Genomic DNA, 22485 nt, shown 5'->3' on the forward strand with positions numbered 1-22485 from the left:
CAGACGTGAGGATAGCCGAGGCGTGATGCTGCCCAGCTTGGCATGGGGGATAGTGGGGAAGAGGTCAGGCAGCACTCCAGCAGAGAGAAGAGTGGGTCAGAGCTGCAGAGGCTGGAGCATGGCCAGGCTGAGGAACCGCGGACGATCAGGGGATGCTGTGTGCAGGGGTGGGGCCCGGGGTATAGGGCGAGACTCTAAAGTTACGCTGAGGAATTGGGTCTTTGTCCTGAGAGCCATGGGAAGCCACTCCAATGTTTCAGGCAGAAATATGAGGATCTTGTTACCCTGATGACATTAGCACACTGAGGAGGCATTCCAGCTTCTGGGGTGGGAATAGATTACAGGGAACAAAAATAGATGTGCGAAGACCGACCATGAAGGAAGTTGCTGGATTCACCCAGGTAAGCCCTGTTGCAGCCACGGACTAGATGATAGAAGTGGAGACAGAGAAAAGGGAAGCAGACATAAAGAGAAGGCCCTGGACTCGTGGTGAGCAGGAGGGTTATTGGTGGTGAAGAGGAAGCAGGGGCGTCCATCAGGACTGCCGGCCTCCAGCTTGCACAAGCAGAGACACTGATGGAGGGAGAGACGGAAATAAGATTGCGTTTCGGGGCGTGAATATCATGAATGAGTCTTGGACATATTGATCTGAGGTGCCTTTGAGAATCCAAGCAGAAAAACCAAGGAGGCAACTGCATATGGCAGCGGGTAGGGCGGAGTGGATTCTCCTAATGTGGGAGCTTTCAGCCACGTGGCCATGGAGGATGAGGAGCCACGCATCACAGAAGGGAGGACAGCCATGTAGGGAACCAGAGATGGAGTCAGCGCACAGGACCAGGCGACGTGGCTGTGGGAGCTGAGGAGTGAGCGATTCGGGAGGCAGGTGGGTGCCGTGCCAGTCTGCTGAGAGCTGCTTCATGGAGTGAGGGGGTGGGAGCCAGATTGGAGGGGGCTGGACGGTGAGTGGGAGGTGAGGATGTGGAGACAGGTCCTTCACAAAGCTCCCCCACAGCAAACAGGGGAGAGAGAACAGGAGCTAGTGGGACATGCGGTTGACGAGCCCATCCCTGCTTAGCCAATCCCGCGGATGTGTATGGAGCCAGGGTGAGGTCCCTCCTACCCCGGGCACAAACTGATTTTGTCCATGCTGGTTTCTTGCAGACCTGAGATCTGATGGCTTTGTGTTGGGCTTGGAGTGCAGCAAGCAACTGGCATCAAGGAAGGGGGCTTTGGATGGCTCCTACTCCATCTCCTCTCTCTTAGAAGATAAATGCATCCCAGTGATAGACAGATAGCTGCTACCACCAGCCCCCAACCCCAGACACCATGGGAGGAGAAGAGACATCAGAGACCCAGGCACCACTCCCACCGAGGTGCTCACTCTCAAGTCATACCAAGTCGCTTAGATGTTCCTGAATGCGCTTTGTGTGTCGGCCCCTCCTGGCCTTTGCTCATGCTGTTCCCTGTGCCTGAAATAGCCTCCCTCACCCACTGCCAAGCTGTCTGGTGAATGCTGCATGGGTATTGAAAAACTCAGCTCAGGGGTCTCTTCTGTGAAGCCTCTTCTATCATCTACTGTAGGGGGGCACTGGTAGTGCCTGAAGCCACTTCCAGGAGACTCTATTGTGGCACCCAGTGCACTTTGCTGTGCTGTGAGCAGCGGGCAGCGAACTCAAGTGTCTCAGCCTGTTGTTGCCATGCAGAAACACAGGCCCAGTGTGGCCAGATCTCTTTTTCACGAAAAGCCAAAAATCCTGATTTTTGATTTCTTATATATATATTTTTAAGATTCAGGGATTCGTGTGCAGGTTCATTACACGGGTGCATTGCAGGATGCTGAGGTTGGCCTTCAGTCGATTCCATCACACAAACAATGAACACAGTACCCGACAGGAGTTTTTCAACCCTTGCCTCCCTGCCTCCCTTCCTGCTCTTGCAGTCCCCAGTGTCTGTTGTCTCCGTCTTTATGTCCGTGTGTACCCAATGATTAGTTCCCACACAAGTGAGAACATGCCATATTTGGTTTTCTGTTTCTGCAAAACCTTGATTTTTAACATAAAATCTCCTGATTTTTAAAAGAATTTTGAAACCACTGTGCAAACCAAACAAAATACATCTGCGGGCTAGATTCTCCAAGGACTACCGCTTGCTACAGGCCCTGTTTTCAGGCAGGGAGTGTATCTTACTTGCCCTGCACAGACAGAGGTCTCTAACTGGGTGGGGGAGGGGCATGGGGGGAGGGGACCCCCAGCTTTGTTACGAGAAACATCGTTGTATCATTTCATAAAGTCCTCACAACAAAGCCTCAAGGTAAGCATTAGCCCATTTTCCAGCCAGGAAAACTGAAGCTCCGAGAGGGGAAGCCAGCTCCCTGGGGACTTACAGCTGGTAAATTACAGAATTAATTCCAACCCTGGTCTGTTTCTTCAGGTGTTCCACAGGGGCTGAACGCGTGAAGTCAGCCAGACACTCAGTGTCTGCAGCAGGAGGCACTGCATAACTTTCTACTAAACAATAGAATTAATATTGTTGTTTTGGTTTGGTTTGGGTTTTCGAGACAGGGTCTCATTCTGTCGCCAAGGTGGGAGACCAGTGGCGCCATCATAGCTCGCTGCAGCCTTGACCCCCTAGAATTCAAGTGATCCTCCCAGCTCAGCCTCCCCAAGTAACTGGGACCACAGGCACACACCACCACACCAAGCTAATCTTTTAAATTTGTGTAGAGATGAAGTCTTGCTATGTTGCCCAGGCTAGTCTTGAACTCCTGGACTTAAATGATCTTGCCTGCCTCAGCCTCCCAAGTGCTGGGACTACAGGCATGAGCTACTGAGCCTGGCCTAGTATTGTTAATAATTAATGCCATAATTGATTGAGCCTTTGTGGTTCTAGGTGCTGGGACAGAGTGGAAACCAGGAAAAGCAGGCTCCCTACTCTCGCGGAGTGTACATGGAAACGGAGCAGACATAAACATGTAAATTAATAAACAAGTAATTTCAGAGAGTCCTAAGTGCTACAGAGAGAGGTGCAGGGGTCCCAGGAAGGAAGATCTGCCCTCCCAAGAAGCTCAGCGGGCTTCTGTCCCCCACACAGTGTCACTTGCCCAAGTGAAGCGGGTCGCTTATTCAGCACAGCTGAATTCCCTCTGCGATCCAATCCAACAGGTCTCATTTTCTTCCACACATTGTTAAACCAGATCTGAACGTTAAGTATTCAAGAAAGCCCCGATCTGCAAATATTTACCTTTCATTCAGCAGCATCCAACCCAACCGTCGGGAGGCCGGATTAAGACGCCCTCCTTGGGGACGTCAGACAGGGTGATGCTGGGAGGTTTAGTTCCAAATGTTTCTCAGGGCTGGGGCAGGAATCAGGGGGCGCAGGCTCTCCAACCCAGCAAACTCAACACGTGTGCATACATACTGGCCCTTCCACATGATCACGTGCACACACACGCGCACATACACATGCACACACACAGAACATGCCTTTCTTCTACAGCTCTGAAAACCATTTCATATCTGCCCAACTGCTCCTCAGCCATGCACTCGGCTCTTGCAGAGGGTAATCCAACAGGCCCTGGGGGGTGGGGGGAAGGGGTGGGAAAGGGACAGTTTAATTCCTTCCTGTCCATCGGCCCCCGCATGGCACCACCTTGTCCCCAGCCCCCAGGAGGACAGCAGGAGAGACTTGGATGAAATGGGCTCAAAAGGCCTCTCCCACAGATAGGAAATGTGGGGGCGTGAGGGAGCCCATGAGCTCTGTTCCACAGAGCGCATCATCCCAGAACTGCACACATGGGCTGTGTCTCACCTCACCTGCTCCTCCTACAGTGAGCTCCTCAGCCATGGGACTCCTCTCACTCCCACTGTGTGGCCAGGTCCTCGATCAGTGCCCAAGAGGCTGCACGGCACAGGGAAGGACTATGTGACCTGGGCTTAAATCCCAGCTCTGGCACTTACCAGCTGTGTGACCTTGGGCAGGTCGGTCTCCCTCTCTGTGCCTTGATTTGCCATCTGTAAAATGGGGATGACAATAATGCTTACACCTCAGAGAGGCGTCGCAGAAATTAACTGAATTACATCTAAGTATTTAGAGGAGGGCCTTATACAGGGTCAGAGATAACCACGTGATTATTAGCCATGCCTCGAAACACCATCGCCATCTTCATCCTAAGCTGGTCATGACCAAGCTCATGCTTCACTCTGGGGTCTGGCAAGGGCATTAGGAGCAGAAGGGACAGAAATTCACACATACAAAGCCCTCCACGTGCCAGGCACTGTGCCCAGCATGTAACATGGGTTATCAAATTTAAGCCTCCCTGAGACACCAAGAACTCTGGACTCTCCCAGCCTGGGTCAGAGGAAACTGGCCCAGATGGGCTTGGCACCTCACCCCAAATCACACAGTAGCAGCAGAGACAGACTCACTCCAAACCCCTGCTCTACCCACAGCACCCTCTGTCCCCAAAGGAAGAGGAGAAAACCTGGGCAGCTGGGGCCGTGAATCGCCCTCCCTTGAGTCCCTGGCTGCAGCACCAGGGACTCTGGCCACTGAAAGATGTCAGCCCTGCATCTGAGCCACCCTGAAAATCTATGCAGACATCTATGTGCTCTGAGTTCTTTGTAGGAAAGACGCAAAAAAGGGAAAAGAAATAGAACAGCCTGGCTAAGCTGAAATGTTCTCCTCAGAGGGGAAGGGAAATAAAATTTGATGAACCTCTGCATGATGTTCAAGTTATGAATGTGCAAAGTGATATTCTGCACATATGCTGGAAGGAATTCATCTTGGGGCTGAGCAGTTAGGAACCATTGGAACTGGGGCACCAGCAAACTGCAGCCTCTTGTTGATGGGGTACGAACCAGTCTCACCTTCTGCCTCAGCAAAACGAGGTACGTTTTACTCACAGATGCCCCAGGAAGTGAATCTCCGTAGCAGGGGTGGCAACTGACTGCAGTGCTAATGGGGCAGCTTTGGACACCAGGCTGCTTATGAGTCTACTGCAAACACCTGCTGAGTGCCATTGAAGGCCCTGTGCCCTGCTGGGCATTGCCACCATCCAAAGCCTGGGGTGAGGTGAGCTGTGTGCCAGGTTAGCCGGATCTTCCTGCCCACTGCCTCCTGGCCTACTGAACATCTGACCTTCGCTGGGCAATCACGTCCTCTCTACTGGGGTTTTGCACTGAAAGCGCTGGGGTGCTGAGTCAGGGAGATGATGGTGGGGACAGAAATAAAAGAGCATGAGGGAGCCAGGGCTGAGCTTTCCAAAGACAGGAGTCCCTCAATTACCAGAAAACCCTGAATGAGCTTCTAGGAGGTGGCTGGCCAATTCTAGGTGCCTGTTCACAGCGAAAAACAAGATGGCATAGGTCTTCTGTCCCAGATCTCACAGTCTGCAAACTGGCAAACAAAGAAAATCCTGGCAGGTGGTGTCAGGTGCTATGAAAAAATAGCAATGGTGCCAGGCATAGTGGTTCATGCCTGTAATGCCAGCACTTTCAGAGGCTGAGGTGGGAGGACTGTTTGAGGCTAGGAGTTTTAGGCCACATGGGCAACCCATAGCAATACTAAAAATGAAAACATTACCCAGTCGTGGTGGCGCATGTTACTTGGGAGACCAAGGTGGGAGGATCACTTGAGCCCAGGAGGTCGAGGCTGCAGTGAGCCATGCTTGTGTCACTGTACTGAGTCTGGGTGACTGATAGGGTTTAGCTGTGTCCACCCAAATCTCACCTTGAATTAGAGTTTCCATCATCCTCATCTGTCATGGGAGGGATCCAGGGTGAGGTAATTGAATCACTTGGCAGTTACCCCTATATTGTTCTCATGATAGTGAGTTCTCATGAGATCTGATGGTTTTATCAGGGAATTTTCCCCACTTTGCTCGGCACTTCTCCTTGCTGCGGCCATGTGAAGGAGGACATGTTTGCTTTCCCTTTCGCCATGCTTGTAAGTTTCCTGAGGCCTCCCCAGCCCTGCTGTGAGTCAATTAAACCTCTTTCCTTGATAAATTACCCAGTCTCAGTATGTCTTTATTAACAGCATGAGAACGGACTAATACAGCAACAGAGTGAGACCCTGTCTCCAAAACATAAAAAATAGCAACGGGATGCAGTATCTAGGACAGTGTTGTGGGGAGTGTGTGTTTAGACCCAGTGATTACGGGAGGCCTCATGGAGGCATCCAGTGGTGCAGTAAGTAGAAAGGTCCCAAGGTGGGGACGCATTTGGAGTGTCCAAGGGATGGAAAGGAGGTCGATGTGGCTGGGGAAAGACACAGTATCAGGATGAGAGAGGGATCTGTAACATCAGGGTACCTGTGTGGGCCACCCCACTCCATGGCCTGCCATGCTTCTCTTCTGAACAAAGCCCTCCCAAGTGCCCCAGAGGGAAGCCAGCTCCTCAGTGCTGCCCCGCCCTGCAGCCTCCTGTCCCTCTCTCCCTCCTTGTTCTCTGCCAAGCCCTGAGGATGTGCAGTGATGCCTTCCCGGCCACCAAAAGGCATTAATGCCCTTCTCCTTCAGCTCCCCCATAAGTAGGCCCTGTGATAAGGATTTAGGTACAGATAGTTTTCTTGAGGGGAGGCAGTTCCAGGAAATATAGGTTGGGGAGAGGGAAGGTGTGAAAGGGAAGGAACGGAGCCAGTAGAGGATGTGACAGAGGCTGATCCCTGATAAGGGCACCTGGGGCCCAGTCCCATGGCAGAGCATGCCCTGCGCCATTTTGCAACCACAGGTGGGAAGCTGGGTCTTCATCCACCAACACCCATCAACTCCTGACAGCATTAGTCTCCTGTGCATTCCAGTAGGCCCCATGTGTTGGGCAAAGCAGACTCTGGGGTCAGAGAGGGTCCTCAAGGCTGAGAGTCACATGAACTTGTGAGAAGCCCCAAGCCTGTGCATGAACTGTGAGTCCTGAGCAGATCTGTCCAGGGCATGCATAACTGCACCTGCATGGACTCGAGAGGCTGCCGGGGTTGAATCCGGGGCTGCCTCTTCCATCTGGGTGGCCTGATCCTGAAGCATTGCCAGCTCTGATTTTCTTCAGTCTAGGAAAGAGTCATGCAGACCTGGGGCCCAACTCCTCCTCCATCACTTGCAACCTTACATAAGTGTCTTAACTTCTCTGAGCCTCAGTTTTCCTCATCTGTAAAAAGGGGCTGATAGTCCTAATTGCAAAGTGAGGTCTTAAGGATGAAATGAAATGCCTGGGCACAGGGCTTGGCACACAACCTATGCTCTGTAAATGGCAGTTATGATGGTTGACTCTGACCTGAGGTTGCTGTTCTATATCCCCTCTCTCAAGAGGAGAGTCTGGGAGCATGGGGACTCCAGGCCAGATTGGCCATTCGTGGGTACCTCTATGTACTGCTTCTGACTGGGATAGGCCTGGGAGGCAGATGGAGCTCAGAGAGAGTAACATAGGCTGTGATTCTGCAAGGCCTGCCACAAACACTGGCACAGCAGCTCTAGGGATGTGGACTGAGCTGAGGGCAGCAGCCCCTGACAGCCCAGAAGAGACTGAGGCAGCTAGCAGGGCATAGGTTGGCACTAGGTTGGAGAGTGGTAGTGGCAGCTGGCCCTGGGTAGGGGCCAGCTCTGGGTAGAGCCAGGAGGAGAGCAGTACGGAATGTGGTGGACACAGAAGCAACAATGAACTCACCCCCTCGAGGGAGGGCTCAGAAATTTCAGGTTTCAGGCTGCCGATGCTCCCTCTGAGTCACTTCATTGGAAGAAGGTTTCTGGGAGGAGTTCTGCCTAAGGATATCTCCAGCTTCTGAAATCCTAAAATTCATCCAGCCAGCCATCTGCCTGTCTGTCCTTCCACTCATACCTATTCATCTATACCTCTGCCTCCCTACTTATCAATCCTTTCATCCAACCATTCATCCATCGACCCACCACCACTCAACATCCATTTATTCACCTACCCATCCGCTCACTCACTCATCTATCCATTTACCTACCTATCTACCAACACACCTATCCATCAATCCATCCATCCATCCATCATCCATCCATCCATCCATCCATTCATCCACCTACCCATCTGTCCACTTGTCCATCCATCCATCCCCCACCTATCCACTAACCCATCCATCCGTCCATCCAACCATCCATCTATGCATCCATCCATCCATCCATCCATCCACCTGTCAACTTGTCCATCCATCCATCCCCCATCTACCCACTAACCCATCCATCCATCCATCCATCCATCCATCCATCCATCCATCCAACCATCCACCTATCCATCTGTCCACTTGTCCATCCATCCATCCCCCCACCTACCCACTAACCCATCCATCCATCCATCCATCCATCCATCCATCCATCCATCCAGCTGGACTCTGAAGACTTGGGTGATTACGTGTAGTTCCTGACATTGATAAGCCATTCTCCTCCTGCAGCTATCACCAGTCCCACAACTGGGTCCTCTTTTCACTCAATGCCATGACAGAGTCCAAGAAGGAAACCTTGGTTCAGCCTCTTTATCATGGTTCCATGAAGCATAGGACCAAATGGCAAATGATCAAACTTGGTTCCCTTCTGGGTTTCTCATGCTTTGATCACATAAGCCCAAGGCAACCTCATGACCCATAAAACATTGAAATGTCCCAGAAATTCCGACATAGTGGTGTCCAAACTGCCTCACTCAGCCTGCCCCTTCTGCCTCCCGCCTCCATAACCACTCTGTCATGCCATTCGCTCCAGTTTTTGGCTGGGGCTCGGTGGCCACTGAGGCCAAGCCATGGGCTTCAGAGTCCCCATGGTGGCCAGAGGTACCCCCTGTGCACTGACCTCTCCCGGAAGTACTTGATGGCCTCAGGGTCTATGAAGGTCGGCTCCTCCCGGTAGCCCTGCTCAAAGACCTTGCGCTTGTGCCGGAACTCAATGACCGTCTTGGTGTAGGAGTTGAGCGTGGTGACAGAGGCTGCCATGCAGCAGGTAAAGGAGCCCCACGCCAGGCTGCCAAGAGATCAGGAGAGAGATGCCATGGTGAGGGTGGGCGAGGGACAGGAAACATCCCCCACCCACCAAACATTCATTCCTTCCTGCATGGCTGCCTCTTCCTCTGGTACCTCAGCAGGTACTGCCATAGAGAAGGACAAGACTTGGTCCCTGCCCCACTCACAGTCTGGGAGACAGAATTATCTGCGCATTGTGATGCAGATGTAAGTTACCCAGAATACAGCAACTCTTATGGGTCTGGTTCCTTCTCCTGGAATGCCAGGGGAAAGGGCATTCCAGGAGAAGGAATATTGTACGCAAAGGCATGGAGGCGTCAGACAGAAGGGAACGTTCCACAAACTGTGGGAGGTTTGGGGAGCAGAAGTGAGGATGCATGAGGAGATTAGCTGGAGTTGGTGATGGAGAAGGAGATGAGATGGGGCAGACACCCTAAAAGCTCATTTTTCATGAAAGTTAAGTTACCTTTGTTCATATATGACCCTTAAGTTAAGAAAGTTAAGTTACCTTTGTTCATATATGACCCTGGGAAAGATGCTAACCCTTTGTTTCACATTCCTCGTGCCTTTTTTTTAAAGATAGAGAGTTGCTCTGTTGCCCAGGTTGAAATGAAATGGTGCAATCATAGCTTACTGCAGCCTCAACCTCCTGGCTCAAGTGATCCTCCCACCTCAGCCTCCCAAAGTACTGGGATTATAGGTACGTGCCACTGCTCCCAGCATCTCATGTTCATTGTAATGGACAACAGTGCTACCTCACAGGGTAGTAATGGACAATAGCACTACCTCATAGGGTTGTTACAAGGTTTAAAGGACATGATCCACTGAAGACATCTTTGAATAGTATCGAGCACACAGTAAGCACTCAAGAAAGTCTTGCTGTCATTATTATCATTAATATTAACATCTTCAGTACCCACTTCTGTATGACCTGGTTTGTCAACTCTCCCCCTGAGAGAGGAGGTTATAATGACCTGTTTGGCTCTCTCCTCCCCAGCTTTCTTTTCAGCTGGGACTTTTGGCAGCCCTCACTTGATGTACGTGCTGAGCCCAGCCCAAACCTGGAGAATTTGTCCTAACCACATTTGGAAAGGTAGGAAGGGTGGAGCTAGGAGACTCAGCTGACCCAGTTCCAGTTCTAGAAATGGACTGCCTGATCCCTCTGATTGAGACTATGCATTCAACATTTAGTACCACGAGTGGGGTTCCCTCCTGGCCTCAGTTACATCTGGCCTGGTGCCTAGATCCCTGTTCTTCAGTCTCTGCCTTGGTAACTGGTTTCCTCCAGATCAGGGACTCATTTTTGCTATTCTAACCCTGTACTGCCTGGGAGCTCCAGACCTCCCCTGCTGCCAGCCCACCCAGCTGGTCTCTGAACATCATCACCACCCCTACATTCCTCATGGTCAATGAAGCCCACTGTCTGTACTCACTGTTTTTCCCTTTGACAGCCTCTGAGTACACCAGAAGGAAAGCAAGGAAAAAATATGAGGTCTCAGCCTTTCTCAAAGGGATCTTCAAAAGGGTCATCTATTTCCCTTAACAGCAAACCCATTGATAGAGTTCCCCTGTTTCCTTCATGATAAGGAGCTGATGTAGATCTTCCAGAAGCCCTGAGTGTCTGTAATACACAGCTTTAGGGTATCAACCTGGCCCCTCTGAGAGCTTCCCCGTCCACAAAAGTGCCCAGCATGTTACTTACCAGCCCCCACCATTCATAGATGACTAGATAAGGGCTGACCATCTGGCCAATGCTAGTCCAATCAGATACTCTCTCGAGCAACAAAGCTGAAGATTCTACTTCAACCTGGGATGTCTCTTTGGCATAATGGAAACTCAGACCCCGAAGATGCAGAATGAACAAGCAGGCGTTTTCTGGATTCCACGAGTATGGCGTATGTTGGTTCTGCCTGACCAGGAGCCATTCTTGCTTGTGGTAACTGTACTCCGATTCTGTTAAGGGATCACTCCTTCCTTCTTCTCAGGCCACTTGATTTGTGTGGGGCTGGCCCCAACTCCAACCTCTATGTGAGCATATGACCTTGGTCTGGCTAATGAAAATGATGTTTTTCTCTGGCCACAGTAGTTGGTTGGGGGATGGGCACATGACCCAAGTCAGGTTCATGAGACTCAACCCCTGGACTTGGCTAAAGCTACTGGGAAACAAAGCTCATCTTTCTTCTGTGGTGCTAAGCTGGTGAGATTTGAGCCAGGAGTTGCAGGGAATCCTCTTGCCACCACCCAAGAGAGTGAAATTGACCCAAAAGAAAGCAGAGCCATGAAAAGGGGCTGGATCCCTGAGCTGAAGCCATTACCCCTGGACTTTTCAATCATGGAAGTCTCAATTTCTTTTTTATTTTCTTTGATTATTTTTCTACCCTGAAGCCAGTTTGAATTGGGTTTCTGTCATCGGGAACCAAAGTTATTATACTTTTACTTGCTATAAATTATCTTCTTTTGCACGAGTTAGTTTTGTTGTGAATTTCTAGTCTCTACAGCCAAAGACCTTAAGGGTGACTAACTATGACTCAACCCTGAATGCCCAGTCAGGGGACAGAGCAGAGGATTCTCAAACTAAAGGCCTGAGCAAAGAAAAATACCCTGCAGTAGTGGTGGAGTCCAATTACTTTGTGTGTGGAGGGGAGCTTTCCTGGTGAGGGAGGGGGTTTGCTAGAGCCCAGGGGCCCCAGAAGCAGATGCTATGTGGGCGAGCAGAGCTAGACAGGCAATGGCTGGACAGGCACAAGGTCAGACTGACCCAGAAGAAATGCCTACATCCCCACCTTTCCATCTACTTTACATGCAAGATCTTTTCTCAAATAACATGTTGCCCTGAGCTTGATTCCTCAGGCTCTCTGCATTCAAGCCCCATGGCCTCTTATCCACTCCTCAAAAACCCAAAGCTCATTCCCAATCCTACCTTTCTCCTTGCCTTCCCTCCCTCTGTAATCCTTGGACTTGATACTTGCCAAGCTCTTCCCAGGCTCTGCCCAGTTGGTCCCTTCTCATCTGTGAATGTCGCCCCTTCCTCAGTGGGCATTTTCTGTCTCCCATCTCTAAGAAGCCCCTCTCCATCATTCTGCATCACATGCCCCTGCTTAGTTTCATCACAGCCTGCAATTCTCTTTATCTCTTTTCTTTCATTTATTTACTGTTTTTAAATCAAATTTTTCCTTTTAAGATAATTATGGATTCACAAACAGTGGTAAGAAATGAGACAGAGAGAGATCCCAGTTACCTTTCAGCCAGTTTTCCCCAATGGTAAACTCTTGCAAAACTAGTGTAATATAATATTACAATATCACAAGAAGGATATTGATATTGATACAGTTGAAATACAGACCAAGGATCTCTTATGTGCCATTTATAGCTACAGCCACTTCCCTCCTGACCTCCCGCAGATCCTGTCAGCCACCTGTTCTTCATTTCACTAATTTTACCTCTTCAAGTATTTTACATAAATAAAATCATACAGGAGTATGTATGCTATTGGCTTTTTTTTTCACCCAACATAATTATCTGGAGAATCATCCAAGTTGTTGTATGCATCAGTGGTTTGTTCCTTTATGTTGCTAAATACAGTATTCCTGTCCACAGCATATGAGTTTCTCCACATCCTCACCAGACTTTGGTGGTGTCACTATTTTTTATTTTAGCTATTCTGATACATGTGTAGTAATATCTCATTGTAGTTTGAATTTGCACTTCCCTAACAGCTAATGGGGTTGAACAACTTTTCACTTATTTATTTGCTATCTGTACATAATCTTTGGCAAAATGTGTTAGTGTTTTTTGCCCACTTTCTAATTGGATTGTTTTGTTATTGTTTACTACTGAGTTTTTAAAGGTCTTTATGTATCCTAGAGATTAGTTCTTTGTCAGAAATGTGGTTTACAAATATATTCTCCCAGTCTACAGCTTTCTCTTCAACCCTTTAATAAGGTCTTTTATGGACCAAAAGTATTTACTTTTGATGAAATACAATTAATCCATTTTTCCTTTTATGTGTTTGATATCAAATATAATAACTTTTTGCCTAGCCCTAGATTCCAAAGATTTTCTCTTATTTTTCTAAAATTTTACAGTTTTTACATTTTATACTTAAGTGTGTGATGGATTTTAAATTAATTTTTGCCAAGGGTGTGCAGTTTAAACTAAGGCTGATTGTTTATTTTTGCCAGTGAATGTCCAATAGCACCAGCACCATTTGTTGAAAAGGCCATTTTCTGCACAGTCATCCCTCCCACACATACATCACACACTCACACAACAGTAAACTGATTTGTAAGTTTGTCAAAAATTAGTTGGGCATACCTGTATTGGTCTATTTCTGAGTTATTTTTTTCATTGATCTATGTGCCTATCCTCCCACTAATATCACACAATCTGGATTACTGTAGCTATACAATAAATTCTGAAATTGAGTACTCTAATTCATCCTGTCTTACTCTTCTTTTTCAAAATTGTTTTAGAAATTATAATTCATTTGCCTTTCCATATAAATTTTAGAATATTTTTCTCTATATTTATAAGATATCTTTCTGAGATTTTGATAGAAATGGTATTAAACTTATTTACCAACTTCAGAACTGATGTCTTCACTATATATTGAGTGTTCTGATCCATGAACATAGTATATCTATCCATTTACTTAGATCTTCTTTGATTTCTTTCATTGGTATTTTTCTATGGTTTTAGTGTTTTCAGTGTACAAGTCCTGTAAGTGTTTTGTTAGATTTATGCCTAAGTATTTCACTTTTTTAGTATAAATGATACATATTTCTAATTTTGTTGTCCAAATGTTCATTGCTAGTTTATACAAATACAATTGATTTTGTATTTTTATCTTGTATCCTAAGACAGCACTAAACTTATTTATTAGGTCTAGGCATTTTTTTGGCCAATAGCTTGGATTTGTCTATACAAATAATTATAACATCCACAAATAAGTATAGTTTATTTCTATTACAATCTGTATGCCTTTTATTTTCTTTTCATGTCTTGTGTCTTGCATGTCTTTCATGTCTTATTTCTAGTTAAAACTTCCAGAGCTATGTTGAATAATAGTGGTGTTCCCAATCTTAGAGAGAAAACAGTCTTTCAACATCAAGTATAAAGATAGCTGCAGATGTTTTGTAGATAGTCTTTATCAAGTTGAGGAAGCTTCCCTTTATTCTTAATTTTCTGAGAGTTTTTTTGAAAGATGAATCACTGTTGAATTGTGTCAATTGCTTTTTCTGTATGAATTGATATGATCATGCAATTTTTTTCTGCTTTAGCCTGTTAATATGGTGAGTGACACTGATTTTTCATATGTTGAAGCAGCCGTAATCTCTAGAACAAACCCCACTTATCATGATGTATAATTATTTTTATATATTGCTGACTTCTATGCTATTGTTTTGCTCAGGATTTTTACATCTATATTCACAGGGGCTCTTAGACTGTGGTTCTTTGCACTATCTTTGTCTGGTTTTATTATCAGGGTGATGTTAGCTTCATAAAGTGAATTGCAAAGTTTTCTCTCCTCTTCTAGTTTCTGAAAAAAAAAGTGCTAATTCTTATTTAAATATTTGGTGGAATGTTTCAGTAAAACCATCTGGACCTGGAGATTTCTGTTTTGAAAGTTTTTATTTATAAACTCAATTTCCTTAGTAGTTATAGGAATATTCAAATTACTTATTTCACATTTGGTAAGTTGTGGCACTTTGTGCTTTTAGAAGAATTGATCTATTTCATCCAGACTGTCAAATTATGTTTGCAGAGTTGTTTGTAGTATGCTCTCACAATGTTTTTGATGTCCTCAAAGTCTGCAGCAACATCCTCTGTTTCATTCCTGACACTGGCATTTTGTGTTCTCTCCTCTGTCCTCTCTCTCTGTCACTTTTGCGAGAGGTTTGTCAATTTTACCTTGTCAAAGAACCAGCTTTTTGGCTTCATTGATTCTATTACTTTTTGTTTTCAATTGTACTAATTTTTGCTCATTTTTCTTCAGCTTGCTTTGGGCTTATTTTGCTCTTCGTTTTCCAGGTTTTTGGGATGAGAGCTTGCTTGATTTGAAACATTTCTCAATTAGATCTTATTGCTTGATGATGTTGAGTTCTTAAATATCTTTGGTGATTTTCCATTTGGTTGTTCTATTAATTGTTGAGAAAGCTATGTTGAAATCTCAAATTATAGTTGTGAATTTTCCTATTTCTCCTTTCAGTTATATCAGTTTTTCCTTTACAGATTTTCAGCTCTGTTGTTTGGTGGATACACATTTAGGATTGCAATGTCTTCTTAGTGGATTGACTCTTTTATTATTATTTAATGTCTATTTCTGGTCAATTTATTTGCCTGAGTCTGCTTTATCTAATATTAATATAGCTAGTCCTGCTTTCCTTTGATTAATGCTTACATGATATATTATTTTCATCCTTTTACTTTCAGCTTATCTATCTCATCATACTTAAACTGAGTTTCTTGTAGACAGCACATAGTTTTGGGTCATGTGTTTTAAATCCACTTGGTCAATTTCTGACTTTTAATTGGTATATTTAAACCACTTACATTTAAACTGATTATTTATATATTATGGCTTAAGTCTGCCAACGAATTTTTTGTTCTTTTCTGCTTGTTCTGTTTTGTGTTTCTCTCTCTTTTTAAATTTCTTTCCTATGAGTTTCTTGAACAGTTATTAGAATTCCATTTTGATTTATCTATAGTGATTGTGAGTGTATCTCTGTATATAGCTTTTTTAGTGGTTGCTTTGGGTCTTACATCATATATACATAACTAATCACAGTCTACTGGGGCCAACATTTAAGTAAAGCATCTTGGCTCCTTTTGCAATCCTTTACCTTCCTTCATTTATAATATTAAATATTTCCTCTGCATACATTTAGAATCACATCAGACTGTAATATGATTTCTGCTTCAACCATCAAACATAATTTAGAAAACTCAAAGGAGAAGTAAAGTTTCTCTTTCCATTTTTCATTCATTCTTTTTTATATTCAAAACTTCCCTTTTTAAAGTTTCCATTTTGTCTAGAGAATTTCCTTTAGTCTTTCTTTTAGGGTATGTCTACTGGCAACAAATTTCTTAGTTTTTCTTCCTCTGAAGATGTCGTGATTTCTCCTTCATTTCTAAAGTATATTTTTGCCACAGATAGAATTCTAAGTTGATAGTTCTTTTCTTTCAGCATTTTCATTTTCTTTTTCTTTGAAAATGTTGTGCCACTTCCTTCTAGTCTCCATGATTTCTGATGCAAAATCCACTGTTGTTGAATTTTTTCCCTGTAGCTAGGGAGGATGTTATTCTCTCACTGTTTTCATTTTTTTTAAACTTCAGTTTTTTTTCCAAATTTAACTGTGATGTGTCTTGGTATGGATTTCTTTGAATTTATACTATTTTAGAGATTCATTCAGCTTTTGGTTCCGTAGGTTTATGTCTTTTACAGGATTTAGGAAGTTTTCAGCCATTATTGAATTCAGTACTTTGTCCAGTCCCACCCTCGTTCTCTTTTTCCTCTGGGGCTCCAATATTATATTCTCTGTTGTAGTTCCAGAGGTCCTAAGGCTCTGTATATTTTTTTAAAGTTTATTTTCTTCCTGTTGTTCAAATTACATAATTTCTATTGTCCTATCTTCAAGTTCATTGATTCTTTTCTTTGTCCCTTCTATTCTGCTGTTGAGCCCAACCACTAAGCGTTCTATTTTGGTTACTGTATGATTTAGTTTCAAAATTGCCATTTGGTCCTTCTTTCTATCTTCTGCTTCTTTCCTGAGACTTTCTATTTTTCCAAGGGTGTTTGCAACTGCTTGTGGAAGAATTTTTATGATGATTTCTACCGTTTCTGTTGTTTCAGCATTGGAATCTATTGATTGTCTTTTATCATTCAAGTTGAGAGCTTGCTGATTCTTGACATGGCACGTGATTTTAATTGCAACCTTGACATTTGGGGTAGTTTTTGAGACTCTAGGTCTTGTTTAAACCTTTTGCTCTAGCTGGCTCCCTTTCACATCATTCTGGCAAGATGGCTCTGGAGAGGTGGGGACTCTCCAGAGTAGAAGTCTAGGTTTCCCATTGGACAAGTGTATTAGCCCGTGTAATTTATGAAGGAAAGAGGTTTAACTGACTCATAGTTCAGCATGGTTAAGGAGGCCTCAGGAAACTTATAATCATGGCGGAAAGCGAAGAGGAAGCGGGCACCTTCTTTACAAGGCTACAGGAAGGAGAAGGGCCAAGTAAAGGGGGACAACTCCCTTATAAAACCAGAAGATCTCATGAGAACTCACTCACTATCACAAGAACAGCATGGGGAAACCACTCCCATGATTTATTTACCTCCACCTTGTCTCTCCCTTGACACATGGGAATTATGGGGATTACAATTCAAGATGAGATTTGGTTGGCGACAAAAAGCTTAACTGTATCAGCCACCATTGACATTCAAGATAGAGATGGTTCCTGGTGGCACCAGGTGAGGGTGAGATTGAGAGTTCCGACTCCCCATTAGACCTCTACTGATACCTGGCTGGGAGGAGCCAGGGGGCCTCATCACTGCTCCCCACATACCACTGACACCACGGGGAGGGAGATAATCTCATTATGACAAGGCAGTGGCAAAAATCCCGACTCTCCTCTGACACAATCCCTGCAGGGAGGGAGAGGAGCACCTTGTCACTGGCCAGCAGAGGTGAAAGTCCACCTGGTGATTGTCACCAAAATCTAAGCACCCATTCCCTTGCTGGCATGGGTGAGAGTGAAGCCAGTTTTTTCTTTCTGTAATGTGTGACTGGTGTAGTGCAGTTATTGCTAAATGTTTTCTGTCTCAGTGGCTGACCCTTTCTTGGTCCTTTGGCTAGAGAAAGCAGACTTTAGTTGGGGCTTTTTTTTCCTGTTCTTTTGGCATGTCTGAATTGCTGACTTCTTCAGCTCCAAATCTGGGATACATAACACAAAAAGAGCTCAGCAATGTGTTGTTTTTTGGTCCCTAACCAGCCTACTATCTTATTCCCTCCTTTCAGAGTCTTCCGATGTCTGTTTTATCTTTAATGTCCAAAGATTTTAGCTGCATTGAGCAGGAGGAATAGGGAGAATCATGTCTACTCCGTCTTCTCAGAAGTGTTTGTTTTTAGATTATCTCCTCTTCCACCCCAGAATGCCAGCTTCATGAAAATGGGAGCTTTGTTCACTTCACTACCGTCCCTTAGCACCTAGAACAGTGCCTGGCACATAGTAGGGGCTCAGTAAATACTTGTGGAATGAATGGATAAACGAAGATAAAATAAAAACAAACAGTTCTGAAAACACTGCTCTGGTTTTAGCGTGGATGAGAGACTATATCCACGAGCCTTCATCTCCCTGTTCCTCTCAGCCCCCAGGTCCCCCGGGCGCCCACAAAATACACAGTTTGAAAACTTTGGGGCCAGAACACCTGCTGGTTTTAGCAGCTTGCACTTCTGAACTGGCACAAGGAGCTGCGTGGGTGACTGGCCTGGTTTTCAGAGCCAAGAGCAGATCCGACACCATGAGGAGGAAAGGGGAGGGTGGCAACAGGGGCTGTCAATTCTCTCTCCTCTGGGAGTGGCAGGGACAGTGGCAGAGGGACGCAGAGGGAGCAGATTTAGAGACACATGGACAGCGTCTTGCAACCTACTCCATGCCCTGCCCAATGGGGAAACGGATCACTAAGGAAGGCTCTCCTGGCTGCCTGCAGACCAGAGGGGTACAAAGCCACCATGTGAGGCAGGGCTGGGCGCAGAGGCATCATCCAGGCCACCCTCGGGGCCCAAGAGCTGATGGGACTGGGAGCTAGACAGTGGCAGGCTCTGAGGGCCCAGCTGGTCCCTCCATGGCCTGCAGGGCACCCTTGGGCAGGCACATCTCTTTTCCTAACCCTGGTCTTATAGTAAAGGAGGCCACAGCGACCTGCCTCAGGCAGATGAGTGAAGGCAAACTTCCTGCTGATCACATAGCCTCTCAGCAGTGACATCAGCACACATACACCCTCTCCAGTTGTCTTTGGGGCCAAGGCTCTCATAGGGTCACAGCGGCAGACTCAACCCCTTAAGGGATCAGCCTGCTGGAATACCAGCTAAGCCCTACATAGAGGGAAGGGGCCACCTGCGGTCCCCAGAGAGGAAATGAGGCTGGTGTGCTGTTTCCACATAGTCATGGAGACTAGAAAGGAGGGAGGGGCAGCAGTGAGGCCTGTATTCCACAGGGACAGGGCCTCAGAAGCAGAAAGGGGCCACTAGAACAGGAGTGAGAACCCTCCCTGGACCTGGCCCAACTCACTATTCTCTTGCTGTGTGACATCAACCAAATTGCTTAACTTCTCTGGGCCCTCCAGCTCTTATAATCTTCCACACCATGATGTCCCACTACCCTCAGTCTGCAGAGATAAGAATGCTTGAGATAGGATTTCACTGCTGTGCTGGAGTCGGAGGAGACCTTTTTCCATTCCTCTCTAGATTGATCAAATGCAAAACAGAAGCACAGAGTGCAGGCCTAGCTTTCCACACCCCTGCCATCACCAGGAAAGCCGACATTCCAAGCAGGGGCCACAGACTCAAATTTCTGCAGGGTCAGGCAGACAATGACTAAGCGAGGAAGTGTAAGGCAATAGGGCCTGGTGGAGACTGGGGTAGCTGGAGACCAGATGCCCATCTAAAGGTGCAGTCATTCTCAGACTTACCTGCTGGCTGCCTGGTGGCAAGGCTGGTTAGGCAGGAACAGATCTTCCAGTGATCATAAACCAGAAACCTGGACTTTAATGTAGAAGTTTTACCATTTTAGATGTTGGAAATAAATAAAAACTTTTTTTTTTTTGAGACAGAGTCTTACTCTATCACCCAGGCTGGAGAGCAGTGGTGCGACCTTAGCTCACTGCAACCTCCACCTCCCAGGTTCAAGCGATTCTCCTGCCTCAGCCTTCCCAGCAGCTGGGACTACAGGCACGCACCACCACCCCCAGCTAATTTTTGTATTTTTAGTAGAGATGGGGTTTCACTATATTGGCCAGGCTGGTCTCAAACTCCTGACCTTGTGATCCACCCGCCTCGGCCTCCCAAATAGGCATGAGCCTCTACGGCCGACCACAAATACAAACTTTTATAAGACACAATGGCAGGCCTAAGAAAACATCTGCAGGCTGGGTTCAGCCCCTGGCTTCATGCAGTTGACAGCATCCAAGGCTAATTGTGTGACTTTCAACCTGCTTCCTGGTCCCTAAAGCAGGGATGGCAGCTCCTCTCCTGGAAACCAGTGACAGCAGCAGACAGCTCAGGGCTTGTAAAGTGCTTCTCACTGTGCAAAGCACAAAGTAGGTTCTGTAACCTTATTCTTTTTTTTTTTTTTTTTTTTTTTTGAGACAGAGTCTCCAGCCCAGGCTGGAGTGCAGTGGCATGAACACAGTTCACTGCAGCATCAACCTCCAGGGCTTGAGTGACTCTCCCACTTTAGCTTCCTGAGCAGCTGGGACTACCAATGTGCACCACCACACCCAGCTAATCTTTTCTTTTCTTTCTTTTAGAGATAGGGTCTGGCTATGTTGCCCAGACTGGTCTTGAACTCCTGGCCTCTCCCATCTTGGTTTCCCAAGGTGCTTGGATTACAGATAAGCCACTTTACCCAGCCCCAACCTTAATCTTATCCCACCTGGTTCCTGCCTCCTTAAGCCAAACAGCCGCTTGGGCGCCCACCAGGGTCCTGTCATGACCTCGTTAAAGATAGAGATTGCTGACACTCGGCGCCAAAAGGAGGAGTGGGCAGGAGGGCTGGCACTCACCGAGCACACTCTGTGCTGAGTGCTCCACACGCATTGATTTACTTGCTCTTCATGTTGGTTACTCGGCTCCGAAGCCAGCCTCCAGGGAGCCACACCTCCTGCAGTTCACGCACCCCCCTTGCAGCTGGCCCCATCCCTTGCTCTTAACCAACAGAATGCAGCAGCAGTGACACCGTGTGACTTCTGAGGCTGGCCCATACAGACCCTGTGGCTTCCATCTGGGACTCCTGGAACACTCACTGTTGAGATAACCTCCCCAGGGACCCAGCCTCCAGCCGCCAGCCAGGCCAGCCGGCACCAGCTGCCAGAATTGTGAGGGCCACCTTGGAGGTCCACCCCAGCCATGCCCCAGAGGACCCCAGCCCCAGCTGACATCCAAATGAAGCTTTTGGGAAGACCCCAGCAAGCACCGCCCAGCTAAGCCTGATCCACTCCAATACAAGAACAAATAAGAGCACATTTTTACTATTTACTGTTATTACTACATAATAATACATTTTTACTAGATTTGCGGGTGATGTGTATACCTCAACAGAGAACTGGAACACAATTCAAGAGATCCCCATGAGTTGGAAATTTAGGCTGTTCCATTTTCCAGCTGAGGACACAGAGGTACAGAGGAAGTAAATGCCTTGGTCAAGGTCCATGGCTGGTGAGGGGCAGGGGCAGGATCTGAACCTGAACTGATTCCACAGCCACACCCTCGACCGCCCCTCCACACTGCCATGGTGGCCCAGGAGTGTGTGCTGGGGTGAGATCTGAACCCCGCACTGTGAGACTCTTAACCATGAGGACTTTCAACTTCTTGCAAAGGTGTCCCTCTAAGAAGCTGGCACTCAACAGGCTTTGAGCTTCTCAAAACTCCTCCAGCTTCCAGAGCCCCTGCAGCCTGTTCTTCCCTGCTAGGCAGGAAGACAGAGGCCAGCGCCATCTCTTCTCGGAGCTATTCTCCTCTCCATTACCTGGGGAGGGCGCAGCGGAGGCTCTCAGGCCAGAATTTTGACAAATGGCCTCACACATATTAAATAAGAAAGATGACATGGTGCAGCCCTGGCGAGGCCCCAAATGTGATGGATGAAAAATGGGGTTGATCCATCTTGCAGGTCTCAGTGACAGGGAAAAATGGATCAGTCCTAATAGGGGCTGCACACTGGGCCCGGCCTTTAAGAAGTCCAATGGGAATTCGGTGCCCCTTGGGAGGCTGGCCCTGAGGGAGGGAGCAGAGGAGCAGGGGAGAAGGCTCTGATTTCCAAGGAAAGAATGTTCCCCTTGCTGACACCAGCAGGCTTGACTTAAGACAATGAACACCATAGGAGAGAGCCAGGGCCTTCTGGAAAGGGGGCCTGGCGGGAGGAGGCAGTTCCCACCAGAGCATCTGATTCAACTTTTCTAATTCTCGGCATCTGCATATGCAACACGAGGTTACCGCATGTGATAAATTTCATATCAGTAGCATATTGCTCATGTTAAATTTCACATCAGTAGCTTCATATTGCATGTGTTAAATCTCATATCAGTAGCGTGATGTTGCACATGTTAAATTTCATATCAGTAGCTTGATATTGCTTGTGGTAAATTTCACATCAGTAGCAGCAACATAAGAGCTGGTATTTACTGAGCACACACCATGTGTGGAACATCATGGTAAGCACATCCATGAACTCTCTTATTATTACTCATCTCAGAGGTTTCCAGTATGGCTCTGGAGCCCGGATGCCTGGGTTTGAATCCCAGCCCTGCCACTT

At 46.8% G+C, this 22485-nt stretch overlaps 1 protein-coding gene across 6 annotated transcripts in view; it reads right to left on the bottom strand.

Annotated features, from left to right (window-relative positions):
• The window catches only part of GSG1L (GSG1 like), a 279871-nt gene that overhangs the window by 31473 nt on the left and 225913 nt on the right, over window positions 1-22485 (bottom strand). For 3 of the 6 annotated variants that reach the window (XM_035267252.3, XM_035267254.3, XM_035267250.3), the window contains 2 exons: window positions 8795-8962; window positions 3957-4010 (listed from right to left, as the gene is read on the bottom strand). In XM_035267252.3, the coding sequence (XP_035123143.2) occupies window positions 3957-4010; window positions 8795-8962 (222 nt within the window). The remainder of the gene's footprint in view (window positions 1-3956; window positions 4011-8794; window positions 8963-22485) is intronic. The other 3 variants (XM_035267255.3, XM_035267253.3, XM_078345005.1) reach the window with 1 other exon arrangement.

The sequence above is a fragment of the Callithrix jacchus genome, chromosome 12, assembly GCF_049354715.1.
Source record: "Callithrix jacchus isolate 240 chromosome 12, calJac240_pri, whole genome shotgun sequence".
In the NCBI taxonomy this organism is placed as follows: Eukaryota; Metazoa; Chordata; class Mammalia; order Primates; family Cebidae; genus Callithrix; species Callithrix jacchus.